At 47.6% G+C, this 19,880-nt stretch overlaps 2 protein-coding genes across 7 annotated transcripts in view; one reads left to right on the top strand and one right to left on the bottom strand.

The window, feature by feature from the left end:
* Positions 1-1,079: 1,079 nt before the first annotated feature.
* On the bottom strand, positions 1,080-10,098 carry PCARE (photoreceptor cilium actin regulator). The gene is made up of 2 exons (XM_042930274.1): positions 6,348-10,098; positions 1,080-1,263 (listed from the first exon to the last, which is right to left on the bottom strand). Exons 1-2 carry the CDS (start codon positions 10,076-10,078, stop codon positions 1,080-1,082), a joined length of 3,915 nt encoding a protein of 1,304 aa, XP_042786208.1. The 5' UTR covers positions 10,079-10,098.
* Positions 10,099-18,664: 8,566 nt separating this feature from the next.
* Positions 18,665-19,880, top strand: part of CLIP4 (CAP-Gly domain containing linker protein family member 4) — an 85,753-nt gene continuing 84,537 nt past the window's right edge. For 4 of the 6 annotated variants that reach the window (XR_006200916.1, XR_006200917.1, XM_042933345.1 and 1 more), the window contains exon 1: positions 18,665-18,949. The gene's annotated coding sequence lies outside the window, so the exon portion shown is untranslated. The remainder of the gene's footprint in view (positions 18,950-19,880) is intronic. The other 2 variants (XM_042933346.1, XM_042933348.1) reach the window with 1 other exon arrangement.

The following is a 19,880-nucleotide window of genomic DNA, read 5'->3' as shown; positions in this document are numbered from 1 at the left end:
TTTGGCCTGACCAGTCGTTCTTCGTTTCCATCTCAGATCCAGCAGAAGTTGTGCAGATGATTTGCAGATGAACAACGTTGGCCAAGAAGCCCCTGGGGGAGACTGGCGTGCGTGCGCGAGTGTGCGTGTGTGCACCCTTTGGAACCCCAGCCCCTTTGGGGCACAGAGAACAGGCTGTGTGTTTGCAAGGCTTGGTTGCACCCACCCTGCTTGAGAGGCATGTGGATGCGTAGGGCAGAGCATGTGAGACACTCCTCTGAGACACAATCTGAGGCCGCTCAGCTCAAGTGGGCTGGGAGCTTTGTGTTGAGGGCTTTGGGTCTGTGCTTGGGAGGGAGGAGAGAAGGGTGTGTGTCTTAATTCCACCTTGGTCTTCCTATCTCTGAAGCAATCGGTTTCCAAACAAAGCCCTCAGTGGTGACTCAAATGCTGTGTCAAATGCTGTGCCACTGTTTAATCTTTAAAAAAACAAACAAACACCCAAACTTTCCAACCCTTTGTACAACTAGACATGCTTTGGGCAGATGGAGTAATGAAATAGTCATGGGCAATGAAATGGAACGAAAAGCAAAGAGATTCTGGTGCCAGGCACACCTGTTTGATTTTTGCTGTATTCTCTTCCTAGCTGTGTGACCTCAGGCAAGACACCGTGGGGGTGGGGCTGGAGGGGCGCTTTGGTTTTCTTTATCTGCAAATAGGGAGAATGCTATCTGCTTCCTTCTTTGTTGTGAGGATTGATTCCATGAAACTAACCCAGGTAAGACCCCCGTCCCATCGAGCGTGCGATAAATACATTTCCCCCCTGAGTTAAGGCAGTACTTGAAGGATTGAAGAGTGTCTTTGTGGGGGTCTAAAGTTATAGTTAACTTTTGAGCCCCAAGGCAAACCAGAATCTGGGACTGAAAGTGGCGAATGTTTAGAATTTAGCAGACCCTCTGGGCAGTGTACTTTCCAGATCTTTCTAGGACACCTCAAAAGGAGTTTGGTTGGTCCACCATCTATGGGGCAGTCTGCTGCTTGGCTGTCACCCATCTCCTTCTGGGATGACTGGCATCAGTGTGACCCTGTTGGTTGGCCTGTCAGGCTACTTCCTTCTTCTCTTGAGGCTTGTCCTGGGCGCGGCTGGCTCTGGCCTCCCGCTGCAGCCCGTGGCCCAACACGCAGAGCTCTGGGGGAGATGCATCCAAGCCAGAACCCTTTAGTTCCGGGGCACAGGGGCTGCTCCATGGCTCAGTGTCCTTTTTGGGGCTCTCCTCACTGCTGCTGCTGGGAAAAAGGACAAATGTAGATCAAGAACTCCTCTGTTGTTCCTTCTGCAACCTGCCCCCCCCCCCCCCCCCCCCCCCCCGCCGCCTCAATCCCTATTCTGCCTCTCTCTGTCCTTCTGTCTCTCTCTCCCACAGGCCTGTGGCCCCTTGTTGTCAGACCTCTGCCCTCCTGCATCACGTTTGCCTGGCTGGTGCTGTCCTGTGTGTGCCTGCTGTGGTCAGGCACCGTGGGAACCCAGCCCCTGGTGTCTGTGCTGACAGGTTGAGTCCTGTTCTTCTTCTGATGCCCAGGATCCTGCTGCTCTGAACAAAGCAGCTCCCTCGGGAACTCTGGGAGCTGGGCCTTTATTTTGTTTTTGTTTTTAAAGCACTTCTTGTTTAATAAAGGGTTAGGCTTAGCTCGTTGAATTGAAAACAACGCCAACAATAACAGCAAAAAAAAAAAAAAAAGAAAAGAAAAAACCAAAAAACTCACCACATCCTGCTTCACTCAGCTGCCACCCTTTTCCTGAATGGAGTAAAATGGAAAGTGCTTGGCGCAGGCCTGGCATCTGGCTAGAATAGAGCTTTCCAGCCACTGAATGACACAGTGACAGGGGGTCTGGGTGGAGAGGGACAGCCAGTGTGCACTGGGAGTGCAGAATGGAGAATGATCACCAGCATGGAGCAAGCTTGGGCTGGAAAGGGGACTGGCTCAGGGGCACCTGGGAGGCTCAGTCGGTTAAGTGTCTGACTTCAGCTCAGGTCATGATCTCATGGTTCGTGAGTTTAAGCCCCGCGTCCGGCTCTGTGCTGACAGCTCAGAGCCTGGAGTCTGCTTTGGATTCTATGCCTCCCTCTCTCTCTGCCTCTCCCCTGCTCACAGTCTGTCTGTCTCCCTCCCTCAAAAATAAATAAACATGAAACAAATTGTTTTTTTAAAGAAAGGGGACCGGCTCGGAAAGTTGCACTGGCTGTGTGCTGGCGGGCTAACCTTGTAGTTACTGCTTGGAGGTTGGAGTCTGGCTGTTTGGGTTCAGTTCCTGCACTTACTAGCAGTGTGCCCTGTAGCATATTAATCTCTCTGATTCCCAGTTCTCTTCTTTGTAAAATGGAGGTAATAATAGCACCCATCTCATAGGGCACTCAAAGGTATCAGTATTGGATAAAGTGTGATATAGTCATAGCACATTAACCAGCACATGGTAAGTGCTCAATAAATGGCCAGCTGTCATTCTGGTGCTGCCACTTTGTAGCATGAACAAGAAGTCTTACCTGGAAGGGATACTAGGGACCACCCTGTCATATGACAGGTAGGCACCTGAGGGCCAAAGTCTCTCAATCGGTCACCTCAGGTTCAGGATTGGACCCAGCTCCTCACATGCACAGACCAGAAGGTCTTTCTCTCTGCCCGTGACAGCAGGTTCTTGACTCTTCCGGGAGCTTCATTACACAGCATGTTTAGCTCTATGTGTTTAGGCTTACATGAGATGTCAAACCAGTGGAGGGCAAGTCTGAGTTTGGATCCTAATGGGATCAAGGTGGCAGGAATGTGGGGTGGGGTGGAGTGGGCGCTAAGATTGGCACCAATGTGATTTTTAGGCAGTGAGGGTCTCACTGTGTTCTGCAGAGCCAACCGCATCCAGGTTGGCCTCTGGCCCCATGACCGGTCCCTGCCTGACCAAGTGTGATTTTGTGTGCAGGACCAGCTCCCATCTTACTGACTTCTCCCGGTGCCTCTTCTGGAGCAGGGGAAGCCAGATGTAGGATGCACTTCATCCATGACCCTTTGCTGCTCCCCAATGGGGTAGCTGGCAGGAATGGGAGGGGCTTGCCCGGAGATAGGCTGTGGCGGGTAGTGTCGGTGGAGGTGACAAATGACTTTGTCCTAGAACTGCGTCTTCCCCAACCCCAGCCAGGTTCCACATCTGTGTGAGGCTCAGGCTAGGAGGCAGATTTTCCTGGTTGCCACAACATAGCTGTGGTTCTACCTGGTCCCAGGACAGCTGGGGAGGCAGGCTGCCCAGCCACTGCCCCGCTGATCAGTTGGTAGGTAGCCTGATCCAGGAAATAGGGTCGGGGGGGTTTAAGTTGCAGAGAGCCCCTGCCGGGGGTGGTCCAGTCCAAGCAGAGACGAAAAGCACTGCATTTAGGGGAGAAAGCCTGGACCCTTCTTGAACGCTCACAATGCCCCAGCAGGCTAGGACCTAGAGACGGCACCCCCACCAGGGGATTCAAAACATAAATAACAGTTGGAGCTCAGTAACGGAGCTTCCTGGGTAAGCCTCCAAGGACTGTTCCCAACCCCCTGGGCCCCAAGATTGGGAGGATAAACATCATCATTTTTTCTATAAGAGGGGCTTGTGCCCGGCCTGGATGACGAGAAGCAGGTCAATGCCGGATGCAGGCCAGTTTATCCTGCACATCTGCCTCTGCTGCAAGATGTGTGGGGTGTGGTGCATCCCTGCCAGTCCCTGCTTGCGGAAACAGCCCGTCCTGAGTCTTTCAGGCTCTCTGGGGCTGGCTTGTTGGCTAGTTGCGTGATCTTGGGAAATTATGCCTAGTTCCTCGGTATGGTTTCCCATATGCAGGAGGGCAGGAACAAAGGCAGCGGCAGAGGGTGAAACCACTCAGTGCTTTTATAGCTGGAGTACTTCTCCTCCCAGATGCCAACTTGACAGGGACGGAGGTGTGGAGGGACTGGGGAATGAGCATTTTCCCATCACATCCACCATGTGCTCATAGGCTCACAGTTTGGAGGGGCTGAGAGGTGTGGTCTTAGCAGGAGGCAGGGGAAGGAGTGTGAGCCATTATTGTGACCTTCCATGCGACCTTGGGAAGGCGCCTGTTCACGGATCCTCCTTTCTTTCAAGCTGCAAGCACTTCTCTCCGCCCTCACCACCCCATCTCCCCAAGTATTGAGATTCAGGACATAAAACAACCTTTTAGCCTGCCCTATTCCGAGGAGAAGCCTGAGAGAAGGGCATTATTTTCTTCTTGAACAATTTTATGTTACTTTAGTATTGCTCCTGCTGTTTTAAAATGTTAGTGTTTTTAATTAATGCCATTTTATTGTCCCTGTTCTCTCAAGCTCTTCTCCTGAAGGGCACAGTTTTAGAAATGTAATATCTGAATAAGTGGCTAGAGTGAGGAGTGATGCATTAACATTTATAGAGGTTCTTAGATGAAAAGCACCGTGCTGTAGGAAGCTCATTTTAGATTTAAGAAAAGAGCAGTATTACATTAAGATTCTTGCAAAAATAATCAATATTTCATTTCTTTCAAGTGGCTGGGGAAGTTTATATAACTATAATAATGCACAACTTTCCCTAGATAACATCTTTATTTAAAATTGACTGCCGAGGACTTTGTAAAAAATTACCATTCATGCCTCAACAGATTGTGAAGTCTGTAACGCGCATCACTCTGGCAGAAATACACTGCTGATTGACGCAGTGGTGGGCGTTTTGAAGATAGAAAGGACCGTGCTGGTTGAGCTTCGTCCGATCTGATATCAAGACACATTGATAAGAGTTCTTCTCTGATAGGTCTCAGATAGACAGATTTCTTCCCATGCCACATTCTGGAAAAGATGCATGTCCCCATGCACTCTGTCCACTTGGGCATATGTGTCTTTCCTTCTGTGTGCAGGTAGTGGTGCAGTGTGACTCATGGCCCGTCGCAGCCTCATGCCCAGGCCTGCCCACATGGCCGGGCCAATGACATGCAAGCCAGCTGCCCTCACTGGAAAAGCACACATGAACTCAGTCTGCTGAGGGTAGAGATGGCAGTCCTTCCACCCGGTTCTCGTACTCAGCGCCCATGAAGAGTCTTGCTCTCACCCCACACACCTCTGAACGGGGAGGTAGAGGTGAGGCTAGAACAGAGGAGAAGTGGAGGCAGGCTTTTGGGGGCGTGGGGAAGCCAAACATTTCTATCGCACACATCCAGGACGAGCCATCTCAAGGCATGTCCCCTGGGTGTCTCTGAGACAGTTTTGAGGGGGGAATCTCTGAGGTCAAAACTATTTTCATAATAATATCAAGACGTTATTTGCCTTTTCCACTCATTCTTCCGTGAATGTAGAGTGGAGTTTTCCAGTCTACATGACGTGTCATATCACACCAGATGGACTGCAGGAGCAGATTTGAGAATTCCACCATCTTTCCGTGAGGCCAGACATGAAGGGATTTGCAAAAATATAAGACAATGCCACCCTTTTTGCTCAAAAACATTTTTTTTGTAGAAAATATACCTACTTTTTATGTTAATATATAATGGGGTCATTTAAAAATGGATTCATAAACATTTTAAACATTTCTCAATTTTAATTTATAATACAGTAAAAAGCGATAGATACGACCCACCTACATGAAGGTTCTTTTGGGGTCTCTCTAATTCTTAAGAGTTTAAAGGGGTCCCAGGACAAGGAAGTTTGAGGGCCTCCCACATAGATATTGGTCTACTTTAGTAAACTATAAACTACAGTAATGAGGACACTGGTTCCAGACAGGGTGACAGTGTTTCAATGGAGGGTGTAGGGGCATAGGAAGTCACTTCATCTACGTTTCCCTAAGTGCAAAATAAAGGGGGTGTGTATGTGCTTGGATTAATGTGATTACTTAAAATTTTTTTTGTTAAATGTTTTTTAATGTTTATTATTTATTTTTGAGACAGAGACAGAGCATGAGCAGAGGAGGGTTAGAGAGAGAGAGAGAGAGAGAGAGATAATATCTGAGGCAGACGCCAGGCTCTGAACTGGACGCGGGGCCCAAACCCATGAACCGTGAGATCATGACCTGAACCGAAGTCGGACACTTAACCAACTGAGCCACCCAGCCACCCCTAAGCTGTATTTTTCACACAGCAGAACTTCTTTCAATTAAAATCTTTCTTGGGAACTTGAAATGAGTGACAGATGAAGGCACAGCTGCTCGAGGAAGGGGTGGGTGGCAGGAGGCTGGATATCCCCCAGCCCCTTTTTCCAACTTGGAGCCTCTTCCCTTGGAGCACAGTTGGAAAACTACTGACCCAGATGATCCCGAAGACCCAAGGCTCTACTCTAATTACCGCAGGGCCAGGGCCCATGACCTTCCTTACCTGCTCCTGCTGAGTGGGGATTCACAAGCGTTGCTGGTGGCACCGGGGACAGGCAGCGGGAGGCGGAGACCTGGCCGGCGGTCAGAAGCTGTCCTCCTGACGAAAGGCTGAGGGTTGAGGGCACACAGGGCCATGCCCCGCTGTGAGCCCGTCCTCGGCCGTGGCCCTGAGCTGCTCCTCCAGCATCCTGCGGGGGTCCCACGAGGGCCCCCGGCTTCAGGTGGCAGCGATGGTGGGGTGAGCGGGTGGGCGGTCGAAAGTGGCAGTGCAGCTTCAAACAGAGAGGAGGTGGCTGGACAGAATATAGAACACGTGTTCCCAGACACTTTGGCTGTGGCTGCCCGATTGTTCTCAGAACCTCTTGTTTCCTGTCCCTCAGTAGGGGACACTGGGGGGGATGGGGAGGCGCCAGAGGAAGGGGAACTTGCTTCTGTGTGCTGGATGGGGGGGCTGGAGGCCTTGTGACGTGTGGGTGGGCTCGCGGGGGGAGGGCTGGGCGGCTTGTGCTGCCGTGTTGCTGGGGAAGCTCCTTTCTTCGTTGTTGGGGGGCTTAGCACCTTGGGGCTCACCGGAGGGCTGACAGGTGGGCTGGAGGAGCCATGCACAGAAGGAGCACTTGGCCGGGCAGGTCTGTGAGAGGAGGGCTGCCTCCTGACTGCTCGGGGTGTCCAGTATCCCCTTGAGGGAGAGGCCTTCCTGACCAGCAGGGCGCTTCTCTCCTGGCTCGGTCTTGGGGCCTCAGGAGAATGTGGCCCCCGTGTTGGCCTGGCCAGGCTGGGTCCCAAGGTCCTGTTGTGCCCAGATGTGTGGCTGCAGTGGTGCCAGGGGATGGCCTTCTGGGGATGCTTGGGCAGGCTGGCAGCCTTGTCTGCAGGTGCCTGACTCGGAGCCCCACTGCCCTCCACCTCTGGGTTTCTGCTGGTTGCTGGCAGGTGATTAAGGTCCCAGGTGAGCTTTTTGGTGCCGCAGCCGCTCTTGCTGCCCCCTGGCCCTGTGCTGTGGGGCCTGGTGGGGGCAGTCGTGCTCCTGCTGGGTAGCAGGTCAGTGGGGCTCATGGAGGCTCTTAGCTTTGGGGAAGCCCACGTTCTCCGGGCAGGGTCAGCCCCTCCCGGCCCTGGCACATGGGTCTCCTTGGAGGAGCTCCCTGCTGGCTTGCTGCTTTCTGGGGGCTCCAGAGAGGTGAAGGATTTGTCCATCAGGACTTCCAGAGGCGGTGGAGGGAGATGCTCTGGGTCCTCCTCTGTTTCACAGTTGAAATTGAGATCCTCACTCTTGGATGGTTCTGCTGTGAGCACAGGGGGAAAAATAGGAGGTGGGGGCCTCCAGTCTGGCCCCACCTGGAGGGGGTCTCTGCTTGCTGCTGGAGAAATTTGTGGCTTTGGATACAAAGGGGCAAGCCCCCTGTAAATGGGAAATCTGGGAGGCATGATGGGGACCCCCCATTTCCTGAGGCAGGGGTTTGGCCCAGAGTCCTTGGAATCCCCCAGTGTTCTCAGACTCTTAGTGGGACTGAAAGTTTCAATGAGTTTCTTGACCGATGTTCTGGTGGGGCAGCCCCTGACATTCCAGTCCATGGCTCCTGGAGCCTCACTGGCCCTCTCATCCGACGCAATGGCCACCGGAAGCCCCTCAGCTCTCCGCCGCCAGTGCTGTTCACTCTCAGGGCGGGGACCGCATTTCTGCAAGATGCTTTTGTCCTGACTTGGCAAAATGCTGAAGTTCTTGGTGAGAGAGGCCTTCAGCTTGCTGATGGTGTTGCTCGGGGTGACCCTGCAGTTGTCGGGCCTCAGAGCCACTGCTCTGGGCTGCGGGACCTGCCCCGCGCTCTGCCCCTGCTGTCGTGCGCCCAGGGCGTAAAATGCCTCCAGCCTCTGGCTGAGGTCTCTCTGGACCCTCCGCAGCTCCTGGAGGGTGGGGTCCTCAGCCTGGCTCTTCAGACAGCCCTCTGACTGGGACCTCCTCTGCCTCACAGGGGCCCTCCTGCTGCCACTGGCTGTGCTGGGTCTTGGTGGGACCGCCGTCCTCCTGTCCTCCTCCTCAGGCCAGTCCTGGGGCCCCGAGGGCACAGGGACAAACTTGATCCTTTCGCTGATTGCTTCCTTCATCTTCAGAATCATTTCCTGGGCTTGGGGGCTCCTAAGCCTCCTGGGGTGTGGCTGAAACAGGCTTTCCGGGCTACCAGGTGAAGACCGTGGCCTTGGCTGGGAAGAATTTTCCCGCCATGCACAGGGACTCATGCTGCTCGCTTGGTCTTCCTCCTCCTCTGGGCTACTGTCCTCACCTTCACTGAGGGAAGATGTGCCCATCAACCTGGGGCCTTTAGAAAAACGTGCTTCCCTTGAGATCCCAATCCCAAGGGAGTCACACCAAGTGCTTTTGGCCATCCCCAGGGAGCTGGAGGTAGTGTTTCTTGGGCCCGTGCTGGAGGGGCATGGGCCACCGGCCCCACCCTGTGCCTCTGGCTGAACCTTCGCCGTAGGAGGTCTCGAAAGCGGGCAGTCCTGGGGTCGGTCTGAACCCATCTGGAAAGGACTTTGCTGCCAGGTATGTCCCGAGAGCCTGGCTTCCGCTGTGGCTGGAAACGCCGGTTTCCATTCCGCTGGCTCTGGCACTGAGTCCCAGCTGGCTTGCTTGCCCAGCTTGTCGGCCAGCTGCACAGACTCATTGTCAGCACCGATGCCACTGTCCTCGGAGCACAAGGGCAGACCCTGCATCCCAGGGTCACTGTGGCCACTCACCAAGCTCTCCAGTTGCCCCAGAGCCCGCAGGAGACATTCATCCACACCCCTCTTTGTGCTCAGCTTCTTTCCCACGTGGCTCGCGGTGGCATGGAGGTAACCACTGGAGCTCTCCAGGAAGCTGCCGGTGAGTGAGGCCACCATGCCCCTGAGCACCAGCAGCTTGCTGACTGTGTGCTGCAGAAGCTGTGGTAGGAGGTCCGGCTGCTCCTGGGGCTCTCCTTTCCTCAACTGCCACGCCAGATCCTCCCTAACTTCTTGGAGGAGCACTTCTCCATCCTTGGAGATCTCCCCCAAGAGCCGGTTGACCTCATCAAAGCACAGCAGCAGGAAGCTGACCATGGGCTGGAGCAGCTCTTGGGTCTGGGTGGCCTGATGGGTGATGCACAGAATTGCTTCATATTTGGAGAGGCTGGAGTGCAGGTAGGTATAGGCATGCTGGTGCGCTTTCACCAGGGGCTCGGGGAAGTCCACTTTGCCCTCAGGCTCATGAGCAGGAATGCTGTTTTGGCAACAATGGCCCTGTTGGCCACATGTGTGGCATCTCAGCATCCTTTCCTGGGTGTTACTTTCTTCACTGGCTTCCCCAGAGGAGGCTGCCCCTGGTGACCCGTGGGAGCTCTGTGTCTTGGACGGAATATCCTTAGCCGTGCGGCTTTGTGATTTGCCCAGGTGGGATTGGGAGGTTTTGGCTTTGGGGGGCAGTCCTTCCATATCTTTCCCTTTGCCTGCAGTGGGATCTCTTGGGAGCTGACAAAGACCTTCAGCTGAGCTTTGGGTCTGGGAACTTGGCTGCTCCTGTGCCAGCCTCTGTCCCTGGGACAAGCCTCCCCCAGAGTCATAGCAGGTGGAGGTGGGAAGCAACGAAGGAGTAGAGCATCTTTCACTGCCCCCCTGACGTCCCGGCAAAATTGCTTTGGGCTTTTTAAAAAACTGGATGCCACTCTTAGCGACGCTATTAACAAGGTCATTGTGGGAAGGTGTGCACCCCATGATTTCAGCTTGTAGTCATCTCCCCGCCCCCCCAACACTCTTCACAGTTTGCAGAGAATCAAATTTGAAATAGGAGGAACAAAAGCGAGCCTTACTAATCTGTCCGGGCAATTTCCAGGCCAGAATCCTCTGAAGTCCATGGTGCCGGGTCCTTGGAATCAGTTTTCTTTAGTCCCTTGGCCCCACCATGAAGAGGTGGTGGTGCCTGTTGTCTTGTTGTTCTAATCTTGAACCGTCTGCTGTTAGTGAGCAACAGGGCAATTCTGAAGGACCCCAGTCTCAGGGATTATGGGCCTGCTTCAGCCCCGGTCCTGACAGATGTGCATGGCAAGTGGAACTTTAAGCCTATTAGGTTAATCATGCCCTAGCCAGTCAGCACTCCCAGTGTGTTCTAATATAGAACTTCTCAGCATTTGCTATCTTGGGAAGCGGATTATTTTTGCACGTGCTTATGCTTTTAATTCTGTTCAGACGCCTGCCATATGAAACCTAGAGAAATGAGCCATAATTGCAAAAAGCTCTGGAAGAGACAACATTTGTGGAAGAGAAGGGAGGGCTCGCCAGCTACAGATCCTGGCAGAGAAGTGACCTTCACAGTTTAATAAGGGCAAGGCAGCCGAGTGTGCTCCATTCAGCCTGCTATTATCAAGGAGACCCCAAAACACACAATAGACAGTAATTGAGGCAATACATTGTTGTTCGTGTGGCTTATAAAAATACCACGGCTCTAGTGCTAGAGAACTTCTCTAAATAAGACAGTGAATAAAGAAGGCAAGGTGGCTTTCCTTTACACTGGAAAAGTGAATCTGATAGCAGGGAAGAAGGCTTCCCCGATTTGGAGGGGAAAGCAGAGAAACGCGCTGCCATATAGAGCTCAAGGCTGGTCCCCGTGGAGCAGAGGGGCTCCAGGAGGTAATGCTGTCAAAGAAAGAGGCTTTTAATTAAATCTTTCTCATAGGAAAATGAGCCAGCCCTGGGCAGTGGGGAGCGATTTGGTCATTAGGAGTAGAACATAAGGGAAAAGTATCTTTTCCTTTTTAAGCACAGCTTCTAGGCAGTCTTAATATGGAGCTCTTGTCCATAGTGAAGGGTAGCAGCCGCCCATCTTAAAACTCCTCTTGAACTTTTTAAAACCGTCAGTAGTCTAGAGCAAGTAGAGAGGCTTGAGGCTTGGGTTTAAATCCTGCTCCTTTCAGCTGGGGAAGCTTCCAAACTTAATTAACTTCCTTGAGACAGAGCTCATCTTTGGAATGGGGATGATGGTACCTACTTTGTGGAGGTGTTGTAAGCATTAAGTCAGTTAATGCTTTATAAGTGCTTGGTGCAGCGCCTGGCCAGTGGTAAATTAGAAAGACAGAAAGAGAGAAAGAGGTAAAGAAAGAAAGAAAGAAAGAGAGAAAGAAAGAGAAGGAAGGAAGGAAGAAAATGAGGGAAGGAAAGAAAGAAAAAGAAAGAAAGAAAGAAAGAAAGAAAGAAAGAAAGAAAGAAAGAAAGAAAAGAACAAGGATTCCTTACTCCTTTTCCCCTGGCATCTTACCCACTTATGAAAATAAAAGTCATAAGAAAATTCATTAATTTGTCCAGGACCAAGTCCCAATCCTTTCCTGAATCATCTGGAAATAACTGCCTACTGGTAGGCTTCTGGCCCCCACATCTGGGTTTTGGGCTATTCTGTGTGTGCAGAATGGCCTTTTGCTCTGCACACTGCCACCTCAGGATTTTCCCAAGGCCTCATTGTGTCGTTTCCCTGCTCTTAAATGCACAATTCCCACCATCTGCAGTAGGAAGAGGGCCTTTTATTTAACCATTTCTCATTTCTGGACATTTTGCTGGTGGCCAATTTTGTATTTTCCTAATAGAGAAAAAAAAGATGGCATTGAGCATGTCCTACAGTTGCTGAGATTGGAGTTGATATTCTGGCTTTACAGTTTTCATTTTTTCTTATAGAGTCCCATACAGCCAGTGAAAACACTACCGTGGGTGTCAGGATGCTTTCAGAACCAGAAGGCACGTGTAAACACCTCCTGTGCCGTGAGCATGCTGGAAACTGACTACCGGGGCTACTGGCGGAGCCTGAGCCTGTCACGGCCCTGGGCCCCAGGGTGCGTAATTAATAAAGTTATCTGATCTGTTTGTTTGCTGCAGAACTCAAGGGAAACACAAAGCTGTGACTCAGTGCCTGGGGGCGAGCTGTGTTAGGCATCAAGAAGTTGTTTCATTTGTCACAGCACTGGGCTGGCTCAGTAAACAAGTATGCCATGTGGGAAAATTCTTCTTTCTTCCATTTAACAGAGTGGAAAGCTCATCTGAAGGGTTCTTCGTGTACATTCTTCATTCTTCTCCTCTCGGGATTTGGGGCCCTGGTCAAATCATCTTTATGAAAACCTTTGATCTAAGTGGCTAAAATTATTTCCAAACCAATGACCAAAATAAAAGTATTTGCCTGCAGGGTCAGCTGTCAGATAGCTCTGTACCTTGTAGAATGGTTTTCTTGACTATTCCAAATAATTGAAGAAGTTCTTTATTCATTGCCACTCATTTTTCATTAAGACTAATTTTGTTTTTCTTTCTTTTCAATTGCGTTTGCTTTAAATGAAAAAAAAATTACTTTGGATACTGTTGAGTAATTTGAGTAGAAATGTAAGATGACCCACCTACTCTGGAAAATTGTTTCACAGTTAAACATATACCCGCTTTATGACCCATAAATTCCACTCCTAAGAATTTACCCAGGAGTATTGGATGCATAGGTCCTCAAAAGGGACCAGTACAAGAATATTCCTATTAGCTTTACTCATAATAACCTCAAGTTGGAAATAATCCAAAAATCTGTCAATAGAGAAATAAATAAATTGGGCATAATTGTACAATGGAGTCCTTCCCAGCCATAAAAGGAACAACCTATTGAAACATGTAACAATATAACTTTAAAAATTATTATGCTGAGTGAAAGAAGCCAGACATAAAGGAGTATATGCAGCATGGTTCTGTTTATATAAAGTTCAATAACATGCAAAGCAATGTAATCAATCAATCCCTGGCAGAACAACTATACTTTTCAGCGACATCTCTTTACCATGGAAGAGGAGCCCCAATTTTTGGTGGCCAAGGAGTCTCTTCAGCCACACCTATGTTTCCAAATGAGGAAACAGAGGCTGAAAAAGTTTAGATAATTTGTTCAATCCCTATAATTAGCATATAGCTGATGTGGGATTTGGACCCTGGTCTCTCTGGTTCCAAAGCCGGTGTTATTCCTACTACATTTTTTTGGATGAGATATCTGCATTTCAAGCTCCACTTGGGATTGGTGGTTCATCTCATGTTGGACTTTTCAGTCATATGCTCAGATTCTGGCCCCCAGGAGGAGGCTTGCAGGAGTCGACAACAGGTAACTTCAGATTTACTCTGTGGCCCAAAGAAGTCCTCCAGACTGCCCTTCCAAACCTTCTCTGTCTCTGACTATTCCTTTGGATTGATGACTTGGCTGGATGGTCACTGATTTTAATTTTGTCCCTGGGTGGGGACTTTCAGATAACCCCTACCTCTAAATTCTAGATCCCGCAGGAAATCCCATGTTCCACCACCTCTGAACTCTGCCCAGACTCCGGGTCTCTGTCCCTCAGCTGGTTCACCTCCTAGGACGCTAGCTAGCCAGAGTGCTGGCTGGGGGCAGGGAATTAAATATATAAAATAACTTCATATTAACTTCTGATTAAAGTTGCTACCAGAGGAAGACAGTGTCGGACTTCTATTCTTAGAGACATTTTAAAGTAAGAGGTGTTGATTTCAGCCAAAATGTTCTCATTTCATAAGCATGCTTGCATTTCACAAGCATTGTAATTTTAATTTTTGCTTATTACCTTCCCCTCTTTTCTTCTACCTGTATATATACTTTGCACAGCTGTTAATCATATTGTACATGCCATTATATTATCTTCGTTCACTAAAAACACATTATAAACATTTTCCGCGTTACTGTTTCAAAGCACTTAACGGGAAAAACTGTGTTGTATATAATCAAGTCAATAACCTCTTACTTTAAGAGAAAGATAAATAGCAGAGTCCCTAGGTATAAATCACAGCACAGTTTTGAATTTGCTAACTCTTCTTCCTCCATGCAGGTGTTTCTCAGAGAGAATACCATCACAGAGATGCATATAGACATAAACACACACCTGCCCTGTGGTGTAGGTAGATGGAGAAGAAGGTGATCAAATGTACAGGGTGTGTCTGAGAAGCCCATGCCTAGCAAAGACAAACATCTTGGAAGTGATGAGATGGGGACTTACACCTCAGGTCTGGCTGACTCTCAGGCTGTAGTTCTTTGCATATTTAGGTTATTTCTATTTGAGAGAGAGATGGAGAGAGAGAGAGAGAGAGAGAGAGAGAGAGAGCAAGCGAGCAGGTGAGAGGGGCAGAGGGAGAGAGAGAGAGATGGAGAAGGAGAGAGAGAGAATCCCAAGCAGGCTCCACGCTCAGCATGAAGCCTGACATGGGGATTGATCCCACAATACTGAGATCATGACTTGAGCTGAAATTAAGAGTCAGATGCTCAACCAACTGAGCCACCCAGGAGCCCCTGAAATATCCTTATCCTTGTAGGTAAATCTTTGATCACATTTGTGATTATTTCCTAAGGATAGATTCTGGATGTGGAATTGCTTAGCCAAAGAATGTAAACATTAAAATAATTTAATTGACTTACTTTTTCTAGAATAGTTTTAAGTTTCCAGAAGAATTGAGGTGAGAGTTCCCATATATTCTCCATTTACACAGTTTCTCCTATAACAACATCTTACATTAGTGTAGTATATTTATTATGATTATTGAATCAATCATAATTATTAGCTAAGGCCCACACTTTATTCAGAGTTCCTTAGTTTTTACTTAATGTCACTTATCTGTCTTAGGATTCCATCCGGAACACATTACATTTAGTCATCATGACTTCTTAGGCTCCTCTTGACTATGACAGTTTCTCAGGCTTGCCTTGTTTTTGATGACCTTGACAGTTTTGAGGAGTACTGGTCAAATTGTTGGATGTCAATTGGGATTTGTCTGAGGTTTTTCTCATGATTAGATTGGTGTTATGGATTTTTGAGAGGAAGATCATAGAGGTAATGTGCCATTTTTATTACATCATATCGAGAGTACATACTATCAACATGATTTACAACTGGCGATATTGACCTTGATCACCTGGCTGATACGGTGTCCGTAAGACTGCTCCACCATGAAGGTGTTTCCCTATCCCATTTCTCTACTATACTCTTTGGAAGTATGATCGGCAGCCACGCATAGGGAGTGGGGAGTTATGCTCCCCCTGAATATAAACATTTTTAAGACTTTTGGTACAAATTGTGAAATTATTCTCTAGGAAGAAAGACTATATACCAGTCTACATTCCAAGCAGGAGTGTGAATATGTATCTATATTATTGTAAACTTGCCAGCATTGGATATTGTCCTTTTAAAAAACCCTGCTGATTTTAAAGAGTAAAAGTGGCATCTCCTTTCAATTTGCATTCATGAATTTATTGGAGAGTTTGTGTATTTTAAAAACTATATGCTCTGTTGGCCACTTGCATATGTTCTGTCAAGGGTTACTTGTACATTCTTTGCTCATTTGTAGAAACTGGGGTGTATATCTTTGTTTTGTTAATTTCCAGAATATTAGTATTTTAATTGGTCATATATGTTGCCATGTTGCCAGTATTTTTTTTAAGTTTTCCTTGTGCCTTTTAGTTTTATGATATTTTTTGGAGTACGAAAGTTTTCATTTCACATAACCAACTCTTTGGTCTTTCTCTTTATAATTTTTATCTTTGTTGTCATGTCTAGAAAGGTTAAATTTATACCTTGTGAAACACCTGGACAAATTTGTAATTGGGAATTTGTCAGTATTATTATTCTTTTAGGAAGTAATTATTTTTAAGTGTCAGTTTCCTGTGAAATGGAGGGATAGGACTTAGCTAGATCGAGCTTTGGCTCTGAAACAGTTAACACATTTCAAGCACACCTTTGATATGGACACATTTCAAGATGGATAATTGCAAATTAGGGACTCTCAAGAATTTCTGGGACTGGTTTTAATGTTTTAAAGAATTCTTAAAATGGAAGTGAACCGGCTGACAGGATACTAAGTTCTTTGGGGCCACAAAATGGCAAACTAATGGGGTGACTTGAAAATGTGTAAGTGACCACTATGAACTTTAAAGTGAAAGATGAGCTTTAAAGTATATGAAGATAAGAAATGTGATTATTAAGTAAAGAGGCAAGTTAATCACCGTCCTCCAGTAATTTACATATCCAAATGAGTCCTCAGAAATGGGGAGCTGGGGGCTTGGGAGTGATGGGGTAGTGGGGGTGGCCATAAACATGTATTTCAACAAGTAGCTATTCCACTCCCCTCCCCCCCCCCAAATTTCAGAACAGTCTGGTTGAGAATTTTCTTCTGAGCCAACTTCAGTCATGAAATAAAATTAATCTAATTACAGTTAGTTGTGCCTCCCAAAGTAAAATAGAACATGGAAATAAAGCAGAATGTGGTGTGGCAGACTGGGATGTGGAATGTTGATGGAGGTGCTTTTGTCTCTCCTTTTACTCATCAGATGTCTTCAGTGCATCTCTAGCCCCTTTCCTCACGGCCACATTGGGGAAGCCCTTTTGTGAAGCACCAGAGAGCAAGTCAATGAATCACCAGCTTCAGAGTTCAAAGCCTCCACTCAGGTATAAGATGGAAAAAATCTGCAAGGAGATTGGAGGAGACACAACAGCCGCCTGTCCCCCAATTCTTTCCATAGTTAAAGAATACCTCCTGAGTTAGGAAGAGAGAAGCCACAGGGTTCTGTGTGAGTGTGGCACTTCTGTGCCCACCTCTGATCTCAAGGCCTCATGGGGGTGGTTCCTGAGAGAAGAGGTTCTCAAGCCCCTTTCCTGGGCCATAGCCTGAGGCTGGGAGATAACAAACCAGAAAGCTTTGGGGAGAAGAGCCTCATATGCCCTTGAAGTGCCAGAAGAGAAGGCTGGTGTGGCATGTCTCCGTACAAAAGGATGGGAGACTTGCCCACCCCAGGCTCCCATAGTCAGACTGGCAGAAACAGATCACCTACAATTTCCTGAAGGCTTCCATGTGGAACAAATCTACCAGAGAAAGAAAGCTAGGGGGTCAGCTAGCCCAGGATGAGGCTGAGACCCAGGTGGATGGAGCTGCCTGCCCTTTCAACAGAGAGAACTAGTGGGAACCCCCTTGTGCCCCATAGATCGTTCAGGTCACCTCTCAAGGGAGCACATGTCATCTACTGGATAGGACAGAGGAAGACCAAGAAGGGGGCTCCTCGGATAAGCTCTTGAGAGCTGAGATCAGTTCCAGGGAAGAGAAGCAGAGGGGTGAAAAGAGAGAGAGTTTTAAACTGAATTGTGACTGAATTATAAACTTGAATTGACTAAGAAATGACTGAATTTGAATGAGTTTATCTGAGAGTGACTAGATTAAATTTTCTCTGCTTTGAGGCAGAATGGAGGCTTAAGGCAGAAATTACACTCAATTATAGAAGAATAGAGAAAATTACATTTTTGCACACTTGAGTCAGTGACTGTGAAATCTGTACTGGTTCCAATAATTATAGGCAGCCAGGTGTCAGCAAAATCTCAAGAATAGACCACGGAAGCTATAGGCTGCTTTTCCAAGTTATTACTTCATCTGTTGCTGCAGCCCAAAAGGTGAGTACACTGTCTTATCATCAGAAATCATGACAAAATCCATTCAAAGCTCTGTTCAGTATGTTCTCTTTATATCAGAGATAGAACCAACACTTGTTGGTGGAAAAAACAAAAAACAAAACACAACTTTTTTTGGAGTCTAGGTTATAACCCTGTGACCAAAAGGGGGAAGATAGGAAATTGCAGGTAATACTGGATGCCTTCTGTTTTCCTCCTCCAGATCCACTCTACACACTTCTTCTTCTTCTTTTTTTTTAATGTTTATTTATTTGAGAGAGAGAGAGAGAGAGAGAGAGAGAGCAAGCTGGGGAGAGGCAGAGAGAGGAGGGGACAGAGGATCCAAAGCAGGCTCTGTGCTGACAGCAGAGAGCCAATGAGAGGCTCAAACTTGTGAACCATGAGGTCATGACCTGAGCCAAAGTCGGACGCTTAACCTACAGAGTCTCCCAGGTGCCCCACTCTACACATTTCTGCACCCTTGCCAGTACTCTGGGAGACGGATCCTTAGTGCTCCAGCCCTAGAGATGCACTGGCCGAGACTTGGAGGAGGGAGAAGTAAGTCCAGGCATTAATTCCTCAGCTTCCCTTTGCGAGAGAGTCTCCTCAGCTTCTAGGCTTCTTCCTTGCCATGACACGAAGGACCAGGCCCTATTTCGGGCCATTTTTCTTCTGGAAGCCATTTTTCTTCTGGAAGCCATTTTTCTTCTTCCACTATTGCTTCCAGCAGCCTAAGAGGTAGCTTAAAAGTCCTAACTATGGTTTCTGGCCCTTTAAATCTGGTATCCATAGCACCACAGGCAATGTCATTATTATGTATTTGCTGTCTGTTGAAAAGCAGGCTGTTGCACTCAAAGGAGGACTCCACCACAGGGAGTCAAGTCAAAGGTGGCCACCACCACCCTGGCTTTCTGTAATTGGAATCTGCTTATGGGCCCAAGGGAGCCCATTATGAAAACACCTATTTTCATAGACTCCCAACCAACACTCTAAACAATTTGTGCTCTTGCTGAGGAAGGCCCATGAGATATTGAAAAAATTTTTTTCTGGGTGACATTGAAAGAATAGTGTCATGTTCGGGTAAGTTTCACTATAAAATGAATCTCACACCCACCAACGCCTCCGATGAAACTTCATTTCTGCAAAGGCAAAGGTGAGCATCCTAAACAAAGTATACTGTTATTTTAAACAAGTTAACATGGGTTGCAGTAGTTGGACATGTGCTGTGAGGCAGTTTAGACATATTTTACAGAACTGTATCCTTTCCTATATAATAACACCAGAAGTCAAAAGTCTGTTCAGTGCTAAAAACCTGAATGGAGTATTAAAAATGCTTCACAATCCACTCCTTTTTTGCTTTTTTTACGATTGATGAGCCAATATTGATACATCACTCTTAATTGAAGTCCGTAATTTACATGATGGTTTACTCTTTGTGTTGTATATTCTATGGGTTTTGACAGATGCGTAAAGTCATATATCCCCCATTACAGCATGGTACAGAATGGTTTCACCGCCCTTAAAAATCCTTTGTGCTCTACCTATTAATCCTTCCCTTCTTCCCTCCCCAGCCCCTGGCAACCACTGATCTTTTTACTGTAGCCTTTTCAGACTGGCTTGTTTCAGATCTTTTTACTGTAGCCTTTTCAGACTGGCTTCTTTCAGACTGGACAATATATATTTAAGGGTCCTTGAAGTCTTTTCATGACTTGATAACTCATTTCTTTTTACCACTTTCAATATTCCATCGTATAGATGTACCACAATTTGTTTGTCCATTCTCTTACTGAGGGACGTGTTGGTTATTTCCAATTTTTGGTAATTATGAATAAATTTGCTGTAAACATTTATGTGCAAGGTTTTGGACACAAATTTTCCAACTGGGTAAATATCTAGGGGTGAGATTGCTGCATCATAAGGTAAGACTATACAGTACTTAGCTTTGTAAGAAACTGCCCAACTGTCTTTCAAGTGGCTGTACCAATTTTCATTCCCACCAGCAATGAATGAGAGTTCCTTTTGCTCCACATTCTTGCCAGAATTTCATATTGTCAGTGTTTAGGATTTTAGCCATTCTGATAGAA

Source organism: Panthera leo, chromosome A3, assembly GCF_018350215.1.
Source record: "Panthera leo isolate Ple1 chromosome A3, P.leo_Ple1_pat1.1, whole genome shotgun sequence".
Lineage (NCBI taxonomy): Eukaryota > Metazoa > Chordata > Mammalia > Carnivora > Felidae > Panthera > Panthera leo.
This window is presented reverse-complemented; position numbering and strand designations above follow the sequence as displayed.